Source organism: Pyrus communis, chromosome 2 (genome assembly GCF_963583255.1).
Source record: "Pyrus communis chromosome 2, drPyrComm1.1, whole genome shotgun sequence".
Lineage (NCBI taxonomy): Eukaryota > Viridiplantae > Streptophyta > Magnoliopsida > Rosales > Rosaceae > Pyrus > Pyrus communis.
The window spans coordinates 8,664,399-8,681,433 of record NC_084804.1 but is presented as its reverse complement, the minus strand read 5'-3'; the positions used below and the strand labels follow the sequence as shown (position 1 = coordinate 8,681,433).

Below are 17,035 nucleotides of genomic sequence, written 5' to 3'. Positions count from 1 at the left end.
ATGGCCACGGATCTTCGAACCGATTCTTTGGATTACCGGATTGAGTTCTTGTCGCCGGACGCGACGGGATAGACTGTGACAGTGCCAACTGAGGCGTCATGGAGGCTCAATGTCACACCCAAAAAACGGGTACGTAATAGTGCCACATTCTATTAATAACGCAATACTATAGTGTTAAAATCCAACACTATAGCACTACATTCCTAATAGAACGTAAGGCTATTTGAGGAGAATAAAATAATTTATTTTTAAGTAGTACGGAAGCGGAAATCATTTTGGTAAAACGAAGAATAAAAGGGAAACGGAATTTGGATAAAATTTTTATATAGGAAAAAAAATTCGCAATCTACAACAAAACCAAAGAGTTAAAGGTAATTATCATACTAAACCAACTCTTTAGTACGATTTTGAAAAATACAAAACGTTGAGTCTAGCTACAAAAGATCCCTTCAAGACGGTAAGGAAATCAAATATATGTACAGATAAAAATCTGTAGAAAGAGTCAATGAACGACCAAGAAGTTGACAAATAACAAACAACGTTTGTCCCGACTTTAGTCCAGATCGTCTATTTGTAGATGCACCGGTCGTGTAATAAATTAGGGGTGAGCATCACAAACGTTCATAACTAGGGTAAGTGAGAATCCCCCTACTTGGTCTCCAAGCCAAGCAAGTAATATTCCTCACCAATACCTCGATTCCAAAGCTAAAACGAAAATCCACGTCACTATTGCAATAGCTAAACTCCACGTACTTGAGTAAGTTGCTTGATCACTCCAAAATCATATTTCTTCCACCCTTATCTTTTCTAATCTCTCTCTGTATACATATATAATGTATAAGAACGAAACCTATGTATATAGCATAAGTTCAGAACATGTTCACATGCACTTGCATGTCAAACTCTCATAATTTCTCTCTACAAAGGCTTAACATGCATGTTATCTCCATCTCGCTCCTACGAGAGCTCACATGCTGCATGCTGCCTCATTTCCAAAAACAATGGAGCGAAGCTCCTATTTATAGAGAAACGGGGCGGTACCACTAGTATCCAATTGGTTAGTTTTGGCGGAGATTGATAAGCTTAGTCATATTTGATGACTACCTATTTGCATGCATAAGAGGTGTCGACATAAGGTGACAAAGGGTTTAAAACATTACACCTCCTGCTTTAGTGAAGCCGCTAAGCTATAAATCTTAGTCATGCATTTGTACCAGCCATTCTTTGCTGCCATGTGTCAAAGTCAGCCATTCTTTGGTTGCCACATGATGTTCTCCAATCCGTTATATTTAAAGTTCCACTGTAAGTTCGTTCGAACTCTGAAAATTAATCCAAAAGATGCCTTGAGCTCGTAATTGGGTCCACTTTCATCTTTTTACCTCAAAATAATTTTTGAACTCAAGTAAAATTATCACCCATTTAAAAGGAACTAGAAATTGTAAAATATGTAGGTACTCCAAAGTTCATAAAAACGCTTCTAAAATTCCAGGATCTCACACTCAACATGGATGAATTCAAGCTTCCAGCTGAGAGAAGCATGGATTCTTATTTTGGCCTTGGAACTTTTATCAAGTCATTAAGTAAGCTCTTATTATGTCCTTCTTTTAATACTTTCATATTATTAAACTCAAATTGTATTAAAATTCTCTCTAATTCCATCACAGAGAGGCAGAGAAAAATTGCACATTATTACAAGAGGCAGAATAAACTTCTCAAAGGATTCTATGAGATAGATTCATTTTCTGAGATGGGTTTTTGGCCTGGAAGTTTAACCCATGCTTGTCGTTGATTTTGAGGCACTATAAGCCTAGCTTAGGCCTAGGCCTACCCTCACTCGTTCAACTTTTGAAAATATTTAGTATTATATTTTTTTTTATAAACTTATTATTATATTTCTTTTAGTTACACAAAACTCTCAAATTTTATTCATCAATAATTAAAAAGAGGTTTTTTTTTTCTTTTTCTTTTCAATCCCAACAAAACTCATCCTAAAACTAAATTTAATTCTTACTTATAAACAAATCAATAACTTTTAAAATTAAAATTTAAAGTCTAGTTTAGTTTTATAAAAAAAAATATTCTTTTATATTGGCAACCGAAAAAATAATAAACTATGAGCTTTTCCACCTCCCCTTCTTGAAATTTCATATATTTTTTCCTTCAAATTCCCAACCCACAACAATATTAAGGTTTGTAATCTCTATGTTCTCTTTAACTTTTAACCAAATTTTTAAAATTTCATATATTTTGTTCTCCAAATTCCCAATCCATTCTTCTCATTTATTGTTCGAAAATTCCTAATTTATTCTAGTAGCAGAGCCAGGATTTGACTTGTGGTAATGTTAGAGAGATCATATGTCATATTATGAGACCACATGATGATATAGTGGTTAATGGTTGAACTATTTCTTTAAATCATTAAAGAAGAAATCCAATCATCAATCGTAACATCATGTGATCTCCAAAATGTGGCCTAAAAACATGCTTTCCCTAGCATTTTTCATTGACTTGATATTGGAAGGTTAATTTCTCTTAATTGTCATTTATTTTGATTAACTACTCTTTTTATTGACTTGATGTTAGAAGGTTAATTTCGACACTGAAAAATTTAATTAGCTCACAACTCGAAACATGTATTATACTCTCTTGTAAATATTATCCTTTTTTTTTTTTACACTTATGTGAGGGCCCTCATGTAAAATTTCGGCTCCGCCACTCTAGGTCAACGCACTATGCCCTTGCACCTAAGTTCAAATTTCCTTACCGGTGGATTACTAGAAGATCGCTTTAGAAGATACCTTTTAAGCACAAGCTTTTTTCTTAATTGCTGAATTGAATTTTTTGGTTTCAGGATGAGGTGAACCAACTTGCGGGCAACGAAAGGATTGCAATATATGCATCTAATGTGGCTAACTTGGTGCTTTTCCTGGAAAAAAGTCACTTGAGAGCAGATCTTTGGCAGTAATTGCTTCAACTTTGGATTCTCTCTTAGACCTCTTGTCAGGCTTCATTCTTTGGTTCACTTCTCATGCAATGAGAAAACCTAATCAGTATCGGTACCCGATTAGTAAAGCCCGGATGCAGCCTGTGGTAAGTATAGTCCTACCATGCATCAATGTACAGCATAAAAGTGCCTTTAAGTGGATCTCATTCATCCGTTGAATCCCCGTGCATGTAATCTTGGGTGAGCATGTGTAGCCGTTGAATTCCCGTGCATGTCATCTTGAGTGAGCATGTAGCCGTTAAATTCTGCGATGTATTTCATATATTGATGTTCGCCAGATCTTTCGGTGGTAAGCATTTGAGAGAACATTAGAAATTCAATCTCATGGCATCGAATCAGGCACAATAAATCAATGATTTTGTAGGATTATGTTCATGAGAATATGAAACCTAATTTTTTGGACATGTAGTTCTAACTTAACTTCATGCACTAAATCTCAAATGCATTGCAGGGAATTATTGTTTTTGCATCTGGCCGGCAACTCTTGGACTACAAATATTGTTCGAATCTGGCCGGTTACTGGTGGCTTGATCCTGTTGGAGCTATCATTGTCAGTACTTCAGCTTCTTAACTAATGAACATCTAATTTTGTTAATTATGCCAAGTATCTGATCCTGTTGTAAACACGTGGGTGGTGGCCTTTTCCGTCTATTTTGATGTGTGAGTCTCTATGTCACGTGCGCACATTAACGCCCAAACGGTCAAACCAGACGGAAAAGGCCAAAATAGTTTACTAGTTGAATCATAGAGACCAAATTGACCGATATGAAAACAGATGGACCGAAATTGAAAATCCGACCAAAACACAAAGATAAAAAAACTACTCAACCCTAAACTATTTTAAGGCAATGAACACAACTGAATTTCGAAACACAATGGGATGCAGATTGCTTTGTACACAATAGGGAATTGGGCGAAAACAGTGATGGAAAATGTGTGGTCACTGATAGGGAAGACAGCACCAGCAGAGTACTTGGCAAAATTGACATACCTGATATGGAACCATGAAGGGAGATCAAGCACATTGACAAGGTGAGAGCATACACTTTTGGCTGCAACTATTTTGTGGAGGCTGACATTGTCTTGCCCGGAGATATGTCTCTCAGCCACGCACATAACATCGGAGAGACGCTTCAGGAAAAGATCGAAAACCTTCCTGAGGTGGAACGAGCTTTCGTTCATGTGAGACTACTCACAGGCATGAGCACAACAATGCTAAGTTAGCACCGTCTTGACCAATGAAATCAGATAGGAAGAGTGGAATAGAAGTTGTGTTCTTAATTTGGTGCTATAATTGTTGTACAAGGGTTGTTTAAGGTTTTAAACAATATTTATTAATTTATTTTTATTTTGATAAAGAATCAATTCCAATGTTTGAGAGGAATTAAACATAGAAACCCTATAAGATGGGCTATAAATTCCAATGGTTAAAGCTTATTGAAATATGCAAACAACAATCCGTTCCAATACTTTGTTGTTTATGAGATTTGAATTCAGTACATCCTCTGGTAAAATGAAGACCGAGTATGAATTTGTAGCGAGTGATTCTGTTTAGGGACCACAAGGCTGTTTAATTTGGTATTGAAACTTGCCAATTAGAAGAGTCAAATCTATGACTTCTCACTTAGAGATGAAAACCTAGAGAAAACGGTAATAAAGTCGTCTTCATATCTCTTCCACTTCTCAAACTATTAAAACTGAAAACTTGAAAAACCAGCGACCAGCGACCAGCGACCAGCGACAGCCCGTCCTTGTTGACAGGGTTTGAACACCATGATCACATCATTCCAATAAGAAAAATGGGAAAACTTCTGACAATCAAAATCTTATCGTTCCGATCAATAAGAAAACTAAACAACTTGATTCAAGACTAATATTAGCAAGACTTGATCTCATATCTAAAGGGTACAAAGCATCTGGCAAAAGAGCAAATGGCTAAGAAAGTTGAACCCAAGCGAATTCTTCTTTGTAAACCACACTTGCATCACAGGAGGCTTCACATGTATACACAGCGATCGTAGCCCAATCAAGCGAGTCCCCGTCATTCTTCACGTTAAAGTAAAATAGCAACTGAGGCATAATCTGAAGCCAACAAAAATGCACAAGGTAAAAAAATTTGCTAGCAAGATGAGGGCAATCGTCGTAGTAAAAGAAACTGAAATGCAAAAACTCGGAATCGGGCTTCAATCAAAACGAACAATTGTTAATCTGGTACCTGAAATTCAAAACACATTGGGCCACTACAATAACTGCATTTAGGAATATCAGCCGTGGATGGCCGGCCACTTGACACGGGCCATAAGGGATTAGCACCCGGACTCCTACAGTACCTGTTATTTGGGGAAAAAAGATTGAAACTGATCAATTAATTGTAAAGTAAAATAGGGCGGAGGAAATAGTGGTTATGATCAATGAAAGCGAAGGAATGCAACAAGTTCCAAAAACTTTAACGTGACATTCAGCATCAAATCACATCCATATTTTGCACGATTTATCGAAAATATAAATCACCTTAGTACTTGTTCAGGGGCAAGGGCTATGCGCACATGGAACGAAGCCCAGCTCTTTCTGTCACCATCACCCTTTTACAGAGGTATAAACATGTAAGAGTTTAAGTAGCTAAAAACTAGTTTTCTCTTATTAGAGAAAAAAATGGGGGGAGAAGAGTACAGATCACAACTACCATTTCTACCAAAAGAAGGACAATATAAATGTTGATTATGAGAGAACAAGAATTAATACCGTAAAATTGTCTGCTATTGACATTAGGCCGTCATCCATCTGGTTACTAGAGATCAAAGAATTAGTGCCCACATCATCATTAGGCATTTCCATGTCATACGAACTTTCAGGCTCCTGTATAATTTTGTATTCTGGCCATAAATTATTGCTTGCAACTGTTCACAAATGAAAAAAAAGAAGATTATTAAGATCTTGAATGGACAGACCCAAAAAGCCTTCCAAGAAAATTAAACTATGTACTTGCCTTTTGGAATTACAGTAGAAGTGGATTCACTGTTAGCAGAGCTACTGTCACCCAGCTGAATCCTCAATCGTTGACAATCATGTTCATGACCAGACCGAGAATGCTTGATCTACAAACCACGGAAAAATATTGGGTGCACTTTAGGGATAGCTGTTGCTATTTGAAAGTGAAAAAAAAATGCCGCAGAAACCCAAAAAATCCAATTACCCAATGTTTCTCTGAGCAATAAAGTGCTTTTCTGCAACCAGTACAGCGTTTACTCCCCTTCCAGGTACCACACCAACTACAGAGTGCAGCTATAACAATCAAAGGGCAAAGATCATCAAAAGGTCCCTTAAATTGGCAGAACATGTAAAAAACATCAAACTGCATTACTGAAGGAGCATAAATATCGTTCAGTAAATGCTAAGTGAAACAAGATGCTACCTCCAGCCTTAAGAGGGTCGTCCGTACTATCCTTCTTTGGAGGCTCACTTGAGTAGAAAGGATTATCGCGGGGTAATTGGCAACGAAAAACCTTCACGCTATAAAAAAAACATCACATAATCAGAAACACAAACTACAAATCCTTCGGTATAGACATGAGAGCGAGAACAATACCTTCTAGAGGGCTTGTCCCGCTGGCATTTCCATTGCTCGTGTTGGTCACGGCGAAGACACACCATTGACGTACACATAAAGACAAACAATGTTCGATGAAAAGCAGATTCCTTCTCCTCCGGAGCATATACCTAGTCGCCCAATAAACACAAAGACCAATTACCACAACCTAATTGTCAAAGTTTATAACTTGAAAAGGGCATAATAAAGATATAATTTGTTCAATGAAATTCAATCATCCCTCACCTGAAGCACAAATTGCAAAGGTTCGCCGCATATGTCGCAAAAACACGATCTCCCCGATGGCAAATTTTCTGGATCCAGCCAAGCCTATATGACAAAGAGAAAACATCAGAAAAGTCCGACTTGTATGTAAATAGAAATTGAAGGGTTCAACAGCATACAGGAACTCCTCCAGCCTTGGAAGGAAAGAAATGACGAAGAAGAGACCGGGCTCTCTTGGGTTTTTTCACAAAACCCAAAATCACCGAATTTCTTGCTTCTTCATCTTCTTCTTCTTCGTCATCGTCATCCATAACAATATCTTGCTCCTTCTGTTCTTCTTCTTGGTCACTATCGTCGTCCAGTGATGTGATCCTAAGACCCTTAAACTCTTCCGTACCATCACCTTTCAGAGTACCAGCCATTTCCTTTAGTAATTTAGGGTTTGTTCTTCACTCTCAAATCTGAATATACCTTAACGAAAACACGAAGGTACCTGAAGAACTAAAGCTTCAAGCTTCAAGCTAACCAGTAAAAAAATCAAGCCTTCTAATCAGAACAAACATGAATTAATCTAATAAGTCAATAAAAATCACAAACTGATACAAATCGTAGCACAACTACTCAATTAATCGATAACCCCTGAAATTTTAAATAGAGTGTAGAGAAAAATTACCTGAAATAATCGCAGGTCAAGCGCGGAATTGGAGGGAAAAGAGAAGGGGCGTAGACGGCGGCTTGTGGCGCAGCTGGTGATGCTTTGTGAAGTGTGCGCTGGGTTTACGGCGGGTGAGCTGGGTATATGCCTGGTGATGCTTTGTGAAGGTTGGAGAAGAAGAGAAGAAGAAAGGGGTTAAGCTGGGTTTAGGGCGGGTGAGATGGGCCGGATAATGGGGATTATGGGCCGTTGAGTTTTTTTATTTTCTCAATTTTCTCTCTCTTAATAAACACATGGCTTCTTCTGATTGGTTCTTCTAATAAGCTATACCCTAAACCCCCGAACACTTCCCTTTTTAGTTCACCGCCTGTGTCTTTCCTCGCTCTCACCAACATCGCCGGCTCTTCGGCTCCTCGGTCTGTATTCTTCCTAGGCCCTAGGGCTTACTCAAACTCACAGGTACGAACTTTGCACATGGATGGCTGTTTGTAATCCAATATTTTTTTCTTGAATTTATATTTTATTTTTTATTTACTGTTAAACTATTTTCTTGGTGGCTATGGAGGCCTGCTATGGTGGGCGAATTTGAATTTGTATTAAGCGAACGAAGTGAAATAAAAGGGGTTAAATTGTTTGAGTATGTGATTGCGTATTCTGGTTAAGCATGGGTGAAGTGAAAGAGTAAATTTGATTTTCTAATTTATGTGAAAGATAAAATTTCAGTTTTGAGGGTGAAGTAAAGCTCGAGTCTTGATATTTGTGGTTTATTTGATGTTTTGGAGCTGTAATTTATCCGGCGTTTCGTTAAGCATGTTACTGGAATTCTGTGCATAGGGGATGATTATATAAGCACAAGCTGCACAACTACCATTTTTTAGATTCGACACAAAAAAGTCGGGCTAAATTAGTTATGTAGATTGAACTGTTTGAATTTACTGTATATATTTTGGGGCTAGGGTTCGTGTGAGATGAAGGACGGAGAGGGAGTTGGAGAAGCTCTCTGATTTAGGTTTCTATAATAAAGAGAAAAAAGGGTGATACAGGGCATATGGTAATGAGTTTTTAGGGTATGCTATGCAGTATTGCAAAAAAAGGATGCTATTTATGATATGGATTCCGGGGATAGAGTCACTTAATCTTAAACATTTAACCCACATGTTAGAAACCCTAGCCTTGGATAACTCACAGATCCCCTCTCAAACTCTCGTCCTCCTCATCAGCTCTCTCACAGCTGCACCTCCTCCTCTCAGCCTATCCTTCCTCTTGTCTTTCTTGCCCTCAACAAGTTTGAGAATTTAAATGACTGAAATTTTGTTCTGAACATTGTTGTTATCGGATGAAATCACACGATAGGAAGTAACCCAAGTCAAGGAAAATTCTCTTTGTTACCGTTAAATGGTTATTCATTTTTTTCCCCTGATAGTTAACCATTTTAGTTTCAATTAAATTTATTTTTGTGATTAATGGTTTTATAGATTCGTTTTGACCTCTCTGTGTGACAGTTTCTGACAACAAACCGAAAGCGACAAATTCTCAGTAGCTATGGTTTGTTCTTCATCTCTCTTTGCTTTTTTCTTTTTTTTTCCTTAAGCTATCTTATTGGTTAGGATGCATTTAATATTGTATGTCCTTCATGTTTGTGAAATTCAAGCTTTCATAATGTTTAGGACGCATTTAATATTGTATGCCAATGTTTTTTTTTGTGAAATTCAGCCGCAGGGAGATTACATAGACCTCCACAGGAAGCGGTATGGGTACCGACCTGACCACTTTGAGCGAAAGCGCAAGAAGGAGGCTCGTCTTGTTCATAAGCGTTCTGAAATTGCTCAGAAGGTTAATTCCAATCCTTTTCTTCTGTTTTTCTTGGAAAGTGAAAATCAAATTGGAATCTTAAGCTTATTTTGTTTCTTTGGAATGTTTGCATTGGAACAGGCTCTGGGTATCAAGGGTAAGATGTTCGCTAAGAAGCGCTATGCTGAAAAGGCTCTCATGAAGAAAACGTGAGTTCTCTTACCTAGCATTTAATCTGATTAATTGTTGTGTTATATGAATTAGGTTTCTTACCAATGATATCTTATTACGTACTAGCTTTTCATCTAGCCAATCATATTAAGATGCATTAATATGATTGTCCTTTTCCCTGTAGAATAGACTGTTAATATGTACCTCTCGGCACCTAAACTACATTCATTTGATGCGTTTTAACTTTTAGTTTCATATAGCACTCGTCATGACTATCAATTTGGTGTTATATATGCACAGAGACATAGTTACAATTATATTTAAATTGCATAGGCTTCACTCTACTTATTTGTGCATTTTTATATTGTTTAGGGGCCATTAGAGGTATTTGTTTTTATGTCGATACTTCATTGCATCTTCTGTGTGTTCATGCTACTGACGATTTATATATACGTAAAATAAAATTTTTGTTTTGTGAATGCCCACAGGTTGATGATGCATGAGGAGTCATCAACTAGGCGCAAGGTGGATGATGATGTTCATGAAGGCTCTATTCCAGCATATCTGCTGGATCGTGACACTACAACACGTGCGAAAGTATGGGATTTCCAGTTATTAATGATAATTTTTTTAAAGGAAGATTTTGTCCATGTTTCTTATCTGAGGTTATGCTGGAAATAGATTTTGAACAACACCATTAAGCAAAAGCGGAAGGAGAAAGCGGGGAAATGGGAAGTCCCCCTGCCTAAGGTAAGAGCATATGCCACGCTGTTCTCGTTGTCTCCATTTTTCTGTGTGAATCAGTTTTTGTTGTATGCTAATCACTAATATAATTTTTGGACTGTTTTATATCCTCTCTAGGTAAGGCCTGTGGCTGAAGATGAGATGTTCAAAATTCTTAGATCTGGAAAACGCAAGAGTAAGTAATCTACAAATTCTCCCTCTCTACTGTCATAGCAATCGAAGTGTTCTGTTGGTTGATTTATTCTCTAAATTTTTCGTTTATGATTTGGATTTCCATCCGAAAAAGATTTCTCGATTCTGATGTGTTCTTGCTAAAGCTTGTATAATGGGACATTGAGGATAATTGAAACTGATGCCAGTATTTTCATGTGAATGTATTACTTAGTCCCTGGTTGCTTATTTACTCGATTCTTTATTGTAGCCAAGCAATGGAAGAGGATGGTCACAAAAGCCACATTTGTGGGACCTGGTTTCACAAGAAAACCTCCCAAGTATGAGCGATTTATTCGTCCCAGTGGGTTACGATTCACCAAATCTCATGTGACACATCCTGAACTTAAAGCCACTTTTAACCTTGAGATCATTGGCGTGAAGAAGAATCCAAACGGTCAAATGTATACATCTCTTGGTGTCTTGACCAAGGGAACCATCATTGAGGTACATATTTAGTTATGTGATGATTTATGACCATTTATCATGCCAATCCCCTTGGTGTTTTGCGCTATCTGATTGTTTTGTGGATATCAGGTGAATGTCAGTGAGCTAGGTCTAGTCACACCTGCCGGGAAAGTTGTATGGGGTGAGTTCCGGTTGGCGTTTTAGCTGATGCCATCTCATATAGCTTTGCCATCACACTCTTTTAAAGTTGGATGGTTTAGATTCTGACTTATGTTGCTGCATTTATCTGTTCTTTATGGTTGATGCAGGGAAGTATGCTCAGGTGACAAATAATCCAGAGAACGACGGGTGTGTTAATGCAGTTCTGCTCGTTTAAGAGGATCACTTGATGAACATCACTGAATTGTGGAGTCGACTTCTGGCCTTGCATCTGGTACATGTTCTAGCCAAAACGCTCACTCCTAATGTTTGAGACGAAAAACTATATGGTTATAAACTGACGCTGTATCGTTTAGTGGATCTCAAAACTTTGGAGTGTTAGTGCATATTGTGGCTGATTGAGAATGGTTGTTTATTTCCAAATTAGTATAAACCGAGAAATTTTTCCTCCTGACATGGTCATTTCTTGGTAGCACAATTTGTATTGATTAGTCTATAAATTTTGTTTTCCCATTTAGATTTTTTGTTTAACATAATGCTCGCACCAAATTAAATCTTAATTATGACTAATGCAAGTGATTGATCTTTAGTTAAGATGAACATTCAAACATTCAATTCGATTGATCTTTGGTAGCACAATTTGAACTTTCAAATTTTCACTCTTATTGACATATTTAGCTTGGAGTGGGGTTTTCATTCTGAATTTCACAACTTTATAGATGATAAACTAAAACTAAAATCATGTACAACTGAAATCATATTGGATGGGGTGTTCCGTTTTCACTAGTGTCTTTGATTCCAAACTCTTTCCTCTTCTAAATAATTGTAATATTTTCAAATTCTCTCTCTTCCTTTAATAATAATATTAATAACCAGCACTAAATTATGCGCAACTCAACAGCACCACATATCCAATGTAGATCATATGGGAACGTATTAGTATTTTAGTTTGTTACTAAAGACTAATTGTGATAGGTTATGTAATTTTTTATTTGGTGTGTACCAAGCTAATTCTAATTTTAGTATGTACAAAGCTAATGATATGTATGTGTAACCCCAAGATATAATATTTTTCGTATTATTAGAGTAAGGGCTCGTATTTTATGAAAAAGAAAAAAGAAAAAGAAAAAGAAAAAGATATGTTAGTTCACGTTTATACAATTGCAATGAATTAGGGAGTCTAGATCCTCTTTATGCTTGGAAATAAGGAAGAAAAATCCGTAGTTTCCAAACCAAAATTTGGAATTCAATTCCGTTTTCGTTTCGAGTTGGTGATGAAGAGTACTACAACTGAAGGTAATATACGTCTTGGTTTGTCGCGGATTTCCATATTTGCCGTTTGTGGGAATTTTGACTAATTAAGCTCAAATATTTGATTTCAACCATAATAATAGAATAACTCTTTTATTTTTCTTTAATATATATATATATGGAAAATACAAAAAATTTAACCTACCTATCATTCATGAAATAGTTCAAAAAAATTTATTCTTAACCATGAGCTGGTGGCCTAGTGGTAAATGACGAATTGCGAAGCTTCCTTCAAATTAAAAACCCGAGGTCTCGAAACCTGCTGCTGGTGTGAAAGCTAGACTTGTGGCCCGAAAGGGGTGGATAACTGTGGTTTGCCACCCGTTGTCCCCTTTTTATTTAAAAATAAATAAATAAAAAAATTCTTCCATACATTTATAAATAGGAAAACTAATGAAAATGACTTGAAAACTTTGAGTTTTAACGATAAGGACAAAATAAATAGTAAAGTGAATAGTACCATGATTGACTTTTTAGTGTAAAAATATGATTTTTCGTTAAAGTAAACAGTACCGGAGCTTTTCGTTAAAGTTCCTTTTTATAAATTCATACTAGTATATATGCTGATATATATATATATATATATATATATATATATAATCTACAACATAATTTAGTCAACACGTTAATATGTCATAGAGGTACAAGAAAAAATTGCGAAACAAATCAGGAGGAGGGAAAAAGAAGAAACAATATAGAATTATTTTACGTAATCCTAAAATTGAGAAAAAAATAATCTAAAAATAAGGGATAATATTTATTGTAATTTAATAAAAAAAATTAATAGAAAAAAGCAGATGCTGATGAACCTAATACCTTTTTGAACTATTATTTTAATTTTAAAAGGATTTCTAAACAAACTCATATAGTTCACGTATAAATAGTATCACAACGAACTCACATTCATTCGCTCACACCAACACTAAGCAAACATACGTTTCGTCCAAGGATGGAGATTAGTTCGGCCACTTCTGGAGGCCGAAGTGACACACTTCTGGTGTCAGAAGACGACGGCTCGTGGAGGCTCGATGTTAAGGAATTCCGGCTTCCCCAGCAGAGCAGTACTACTGGTGACGACGATGACAGTTGACGCCGTCGATTCGCTCTCGGTCGCCTCTGCGCGCCCAGTAAGGATTCTGTTCGTCGTTTACTTCATGACCCGTTTTGGTCTTTGTGTTTGAATTGCATGCATTGTTAGTAATCTTGATTGTATCAAGCAAAGATTGAATCTTGGGAGTTATTAGCAAAAACCACTTCGTTCATGGGCTATTTGGTGGTTTGGTGTTAATTATCTTTGTTAAAACATATGTTTAAGAGGGTGCAGAAGCAGCCTAGTTTTAGCAGTTTGTTATCATTGTTTTTTATTTACTCTACATCACATAATTACGCGCATGAACCTGGTTAAGGAGCTGTCGTTGTTTCTCAAAGCATGCATTTCTTGGAATGTCCAGTTTCTCGATTAAAATTCAGTTTTTTGAATTCAGGATCAAATGAAGCAGCTGGCGAAGAGTGAGCGGATGGCAGTTCATGCATCAAACGTAGTTAATTTGGTGCTTTTTGCTGCAAAAGTTTATGCTTCAATTACGAGCAGATCATTGTCAGTTATCGCCTCTACCTTGGATTCCCTCTTGGATCTCTTATCCGGCTTTATTTTGTGGTTCACTGCTAATGCCATGAAAAATCCCAACCAGTTTCGCTATCCTATTGGGAAGAAGCGTATGCAGCCAGTGGTAAGTTATCAAACTTGGTAACCGTGGCAATTCTGAAAATAGTTGGGTCTTTGTTTCTACAACAATTGGATGAATTGGAGCTGCATATTTGCTGTGTTCTTGATTTGTTCTGTTCTTTTTTTTGCTTTTTTTTGTGTAAATCTTCAATTGTGGTTGATCATGCAGGGTATCATTGTCTTTGCATCTGTTATGGCTACTCTTGGACTGCAAATATTGCTCGAGTCTGGTCGACAACTCGCGTCAAAGGTAGGTGACACCTTTTTTATATTTTTCTTCACACTCCCTCTTTAAAGTTGGACTAGGAAGGAATCTGGCCAGGTTTCAGACTCTGTTAAAACTGTAGTTCATAAATCACAAACAACAGAGGTCTATTTTGATATCACTAGGTCGTTTTTCTTCATCAAATGAACGGAGTTCATGGTCATATATGCAACTGTTTGTTGTAAAATTTTGGTTATTGTGTAGAACTTAATTTAGCTTGTTTTGTAATTAATGTTCTTGCTGTATCCCTTGTATCTTTTTGTTGCAGTCACCACCTGAAAAAATGAATAGTATGCAAGAGAAGTGGATGATCGGCATCATGGTCTCAGTCACGGTGGTGAAGTTTGTGCTCATGGTCTACTGTCGTAGATTTAAAAATGAAATTGTACGGGGCTTATGCACAAGACCATTTTTTCGATGTCATTACTAATTCAGTTGGTTTAGCAGCAGCAGTCCTAGCTGTTTGGTTCTTCTGGTGGATTGATCCTACTGGTGCTATTATAATAAGTTCTTCATTTACCAATTTCGCTTCCGCTGATCTACTGTACTTACTATGTTTGTTCATTAATTTTAACTTCATTCTCAAACACATTATACAGATAGCACTATACACGATTAATACATGGGCAAAGACAGTCTTGGAAAATGTACATGCGCTAATTGGACGAACAGCCCCACCCGAATTTTTAGCGAAGTTGACATACTTGATATGGAACCACCACGAAGAGATCAAGCGCATTGACACAGTGAGGGCGTACACATTTGGTTCTCATTACTTTGTGGAGGTTGACATAGTCTTGCCAGAAAACTTGCTTCTGAACAAAGGGCATAACATTGCTGAGACACTCCAAGAGAAGCTTGAGCAACTCCCAGAAGTCGAACGGGCTTTTGTGCATATAGATTTTGAGTTCACTCACAGGCCGGAACACAAGAACAGTGTATGATCACGATGACGGTGATGGTGAAGATGGTAGTAACTTGCAGAGCTATGTTTTTTTCACAGAACAAAGTTTTTTAATTAAGTGGCTGGTTGTGCATTCATTTTGTAATCTCTTTGCTTGTAGTACAAATGTTTATAGAACTTTATGGAATTACCTTTACTGTGGCTTTTTCTTCCTCAATTGTGAGTATTTGCTCATTTCTTGGTGTCAATTACATTATTCGACGAAGCAAACACTAATACACACACCAACTATGATTCTGAGCTCTTCCCAAATGTCTTATAAAAGTTGCACGCACGTATTTTAACACATTCCATTGCAGACACCACATGAAGAGGGAAAACTTGATTCCTTCCCACAATTGGAATAGCTCATTCAACCTCTACAGTCTACATTGCTTGTCAATCAAGCAACTCATCTGCTACTGCAGACAAAGCAAAAACTCAGAGCACTTTCATGTCTAAGAGCCTTGGAACATGAGATCGAAACATAAGGGGTCAATTAATGTATCAAGTCACGTACAAACATTAATACAAAAACACACTTGCGCGATGGAAAATTGCGCGACGAATCATATTATGTCGCACAAAAACGTTTCGCACGACATTGACAAAGAAGCATCACGCAATGATGTTTTGTGCAACGGTCCATTAGGGGACGAAGCTTTCCGTCGCGCAAAATGTTTTAGCTCGACGAAGGTACACATGCGTTGCGCAATGCTCGGAAAAAAAGCGATAAAATTTTGGTTTGGCGCCAGAAAATTGTGTGACAAACTAAATGCATTGCGCAAAGGGTTTTTGAGCGACGAAGCAACCAATGCGTCACACAAAGGGTTTTTGTGTGATGGGAAAATTGTGTTGCACAAAATGTTTTTGCGCGATAGACAAATGTGTCACGCAAACACCCTGTGCGTGATGTTATAATTCTCTGTTGCTCAAAGAGCCTTTGCGCGACATGATTAGTCTGTTGCGCAATTTTCTAGAAAAAAAACATGGTAATGTTTCGCACCAAACAGTATGTGCGACGCTATCAAAACAATAGATTCAACAAACATTTAGAGTCTATGTTATACTTTCGTTAAGTATAACATAAGATTTTGTGGTCCACTTGTGTAAATATTTTAAATTGACGATCGAATTTGTTCATTATATTCATATAGTATTAAGGAGTATAGTTGTAAAAAATTATCAAAATCGGAGTTAAAATAACCGTTAAATTGTGTTTTTTTGTTTATAACCATCGAAAAGTTGTGTCCCATCACTTGATCTCTGAATTTTTTTTTTTGCGATTTTTGGTGTGTGCGATCTTGAAGTATATATAAACAGGTTTGAAGGTTGGATCTTTGAAACTAGTTTCGTAGAAAGCATATCCCATCAAAACGATAGATTCACTAATACTTAAGAGTTTCTTTATACTTTCATTAAGTATAACATAAGATTTTGTGGTATCCACTAATGTAAATATTTTAAATTGAAGATCAAAATCATTCATTGTATTCATATAGGGTCCAGGAATGTAGCTGTAAAAAATCATCAAAATTGGAGTTAAAGTAACCATTAAATTGTGATTTTTGGTTTATAATTGTCGAAAAGTTTTGTCATATTACTTGATATCTAATGTTTGTTTTCTGCGATTTTTGGCATATGCGATCACGAAGTATATACAAACAAGTTTGAGGTTGGATCGTTGAAACTAGTTTCATAGAATGCGTATCCCATCAAAATGATATATTCACTAACACTTAACAGTTTATTTTATATTTTCATTAAGTATAACATAAGTTTTTGTGGTATCCACTAGTAAATATTCTAAAGTGAAGATCGAATTCATTTATTGTAT

General features: G+C 36.7%; 2 protein-coding genes and 1 pseudogene across 6 annotated transcripts; 2 read left to right on the top strand and 1 right to left on the bottom strand.

Moving 5' to 3' along the window:
* LOC137726748 (metal tolerance protein 10-like) lies at positions 1 to 15,361 on the top strand (annotated as a pseudogene).
* Positions 4,765 to 7,661, bottom strand: LOC137725609 (uncharacterized). 4 transcript variants are annotated; one of them, XM_068464352.1, is made up of 11 exons: positions 7,489 to 7,661; positions 6,995 to 7,336; positions 6,837 to 6,920; positions 6,591 to 6,721; positions 6,417 to 6,514; positions 6,198 to 6,286; positions 5,991 to 6,099; positions 5,747 to 5,901; positions 5,516 to 5,586; positions 5,220 to 5,334; positions 4,765 to 5,086 (listed from the first exon to the last, which is right to left on the bottom strand). In XM_068464352.1, the coding sequence occupies exons 2-11, from the start codon at positions 7,235 to 7,237 to the stop codon at positions 4,940 to 4,942; spliced, it is 1,242 nt and encodes a 413-aa protein (XP_068320453.1). In that variant the 5' UTR covers positions 7,238 to 7,336; positions 7,489 to 7,661; the 3' UTR covers positions 4,765 to 4,939. The 4 variants fall into 4 exon arrangements, with proteins under 4 accessions (XP_068320453.1, XP_068320456.1, XP_068320457.1 ...); XM_068464355.1 differs by having other exon boundaries at positions 6,995 to 7,329; XM_068464356.1 differs by having other exon boundaries at positions 6,995 to 7,316.
* On the top strand, positions 7,797 to 11,553 carry LOC137725610 (uncharacterized). Of its 2 annotated transcripts, none has more exons than XM_068464357.1 (10): positions 7,797 to 7,929; positions 8,946 to 9,015; positions 9,184 to 9,303; positions 9,403 to 9,470; positions 9,921 to 10,029; positions 10,114 to 10,182; positions 10,294 to 10,351; positions 10,598 to 10,833; positions 10,924 to 10,975; positions 11,103 to 11,553. In XM_068464357.1, exons 2-10 carry the CDS (start codon positions 9,013 to 9,015, stop codon positions 11,168 to 11,170), a joined length of 783 nt encoding a protein of 260 aa, XP_068320458.1. In that variant the 5' UTR covers positions 7,797 to 7,929; positions 8,946 to 9,012; the 3' UTR covers positions 11,171 to 11,553. The 2 variants fall into 2 exon arrangements, with proteins under 2 accessions (XP_068320458.1, XP_068320459.1); XM_068464358.1 differs by having other exon boundaries at positions 7,817 to 7,929; positions 8,973 to 9,015.
* Positions 15,362 to 17,035: the final 1,674 nt, after the last annotated feature.

Coding starts and splice junctions, on each gene's coding strand:
- LOC137725609 (XM_068464352.1), bottom strand. CDS start 7,237: ATGGCTGGTACTCTGAAAGGTGATGGTACGGAAGAGTTTAAGGGTCTT. Junction 6,287..6,416: donor CGACCCTCTTAAGGCTGGAG/GTAGCATCTTGT, acceptor TGATTGTTATAG/CTGCACTCTGTAGTTGGTGT. Junction 5,587..5,746: donor CAATAGCAGACAATTTTACG/GTATTAATTCTT, acceptor CCTCTGTAAAAG/GGTGATGGTGACAGAAAGAG.
- LOC137725610 (XM_068464357.1), top strand. Junction 10,183..10,293: donor GGGAAGTCCCCCTGCCTAAG/GTAAGAGCATAT, acceptor TATCCTCTCTAG/GTAAGGCCTGTGGCTGAAGA. Junction 10,352..10,597: donor TAGATCTGGAAAACGCAAGA/GTAAGTAATCTA, acceptor TCTTTATTGTAG/CCAAGCAATGGAAGAGGATG.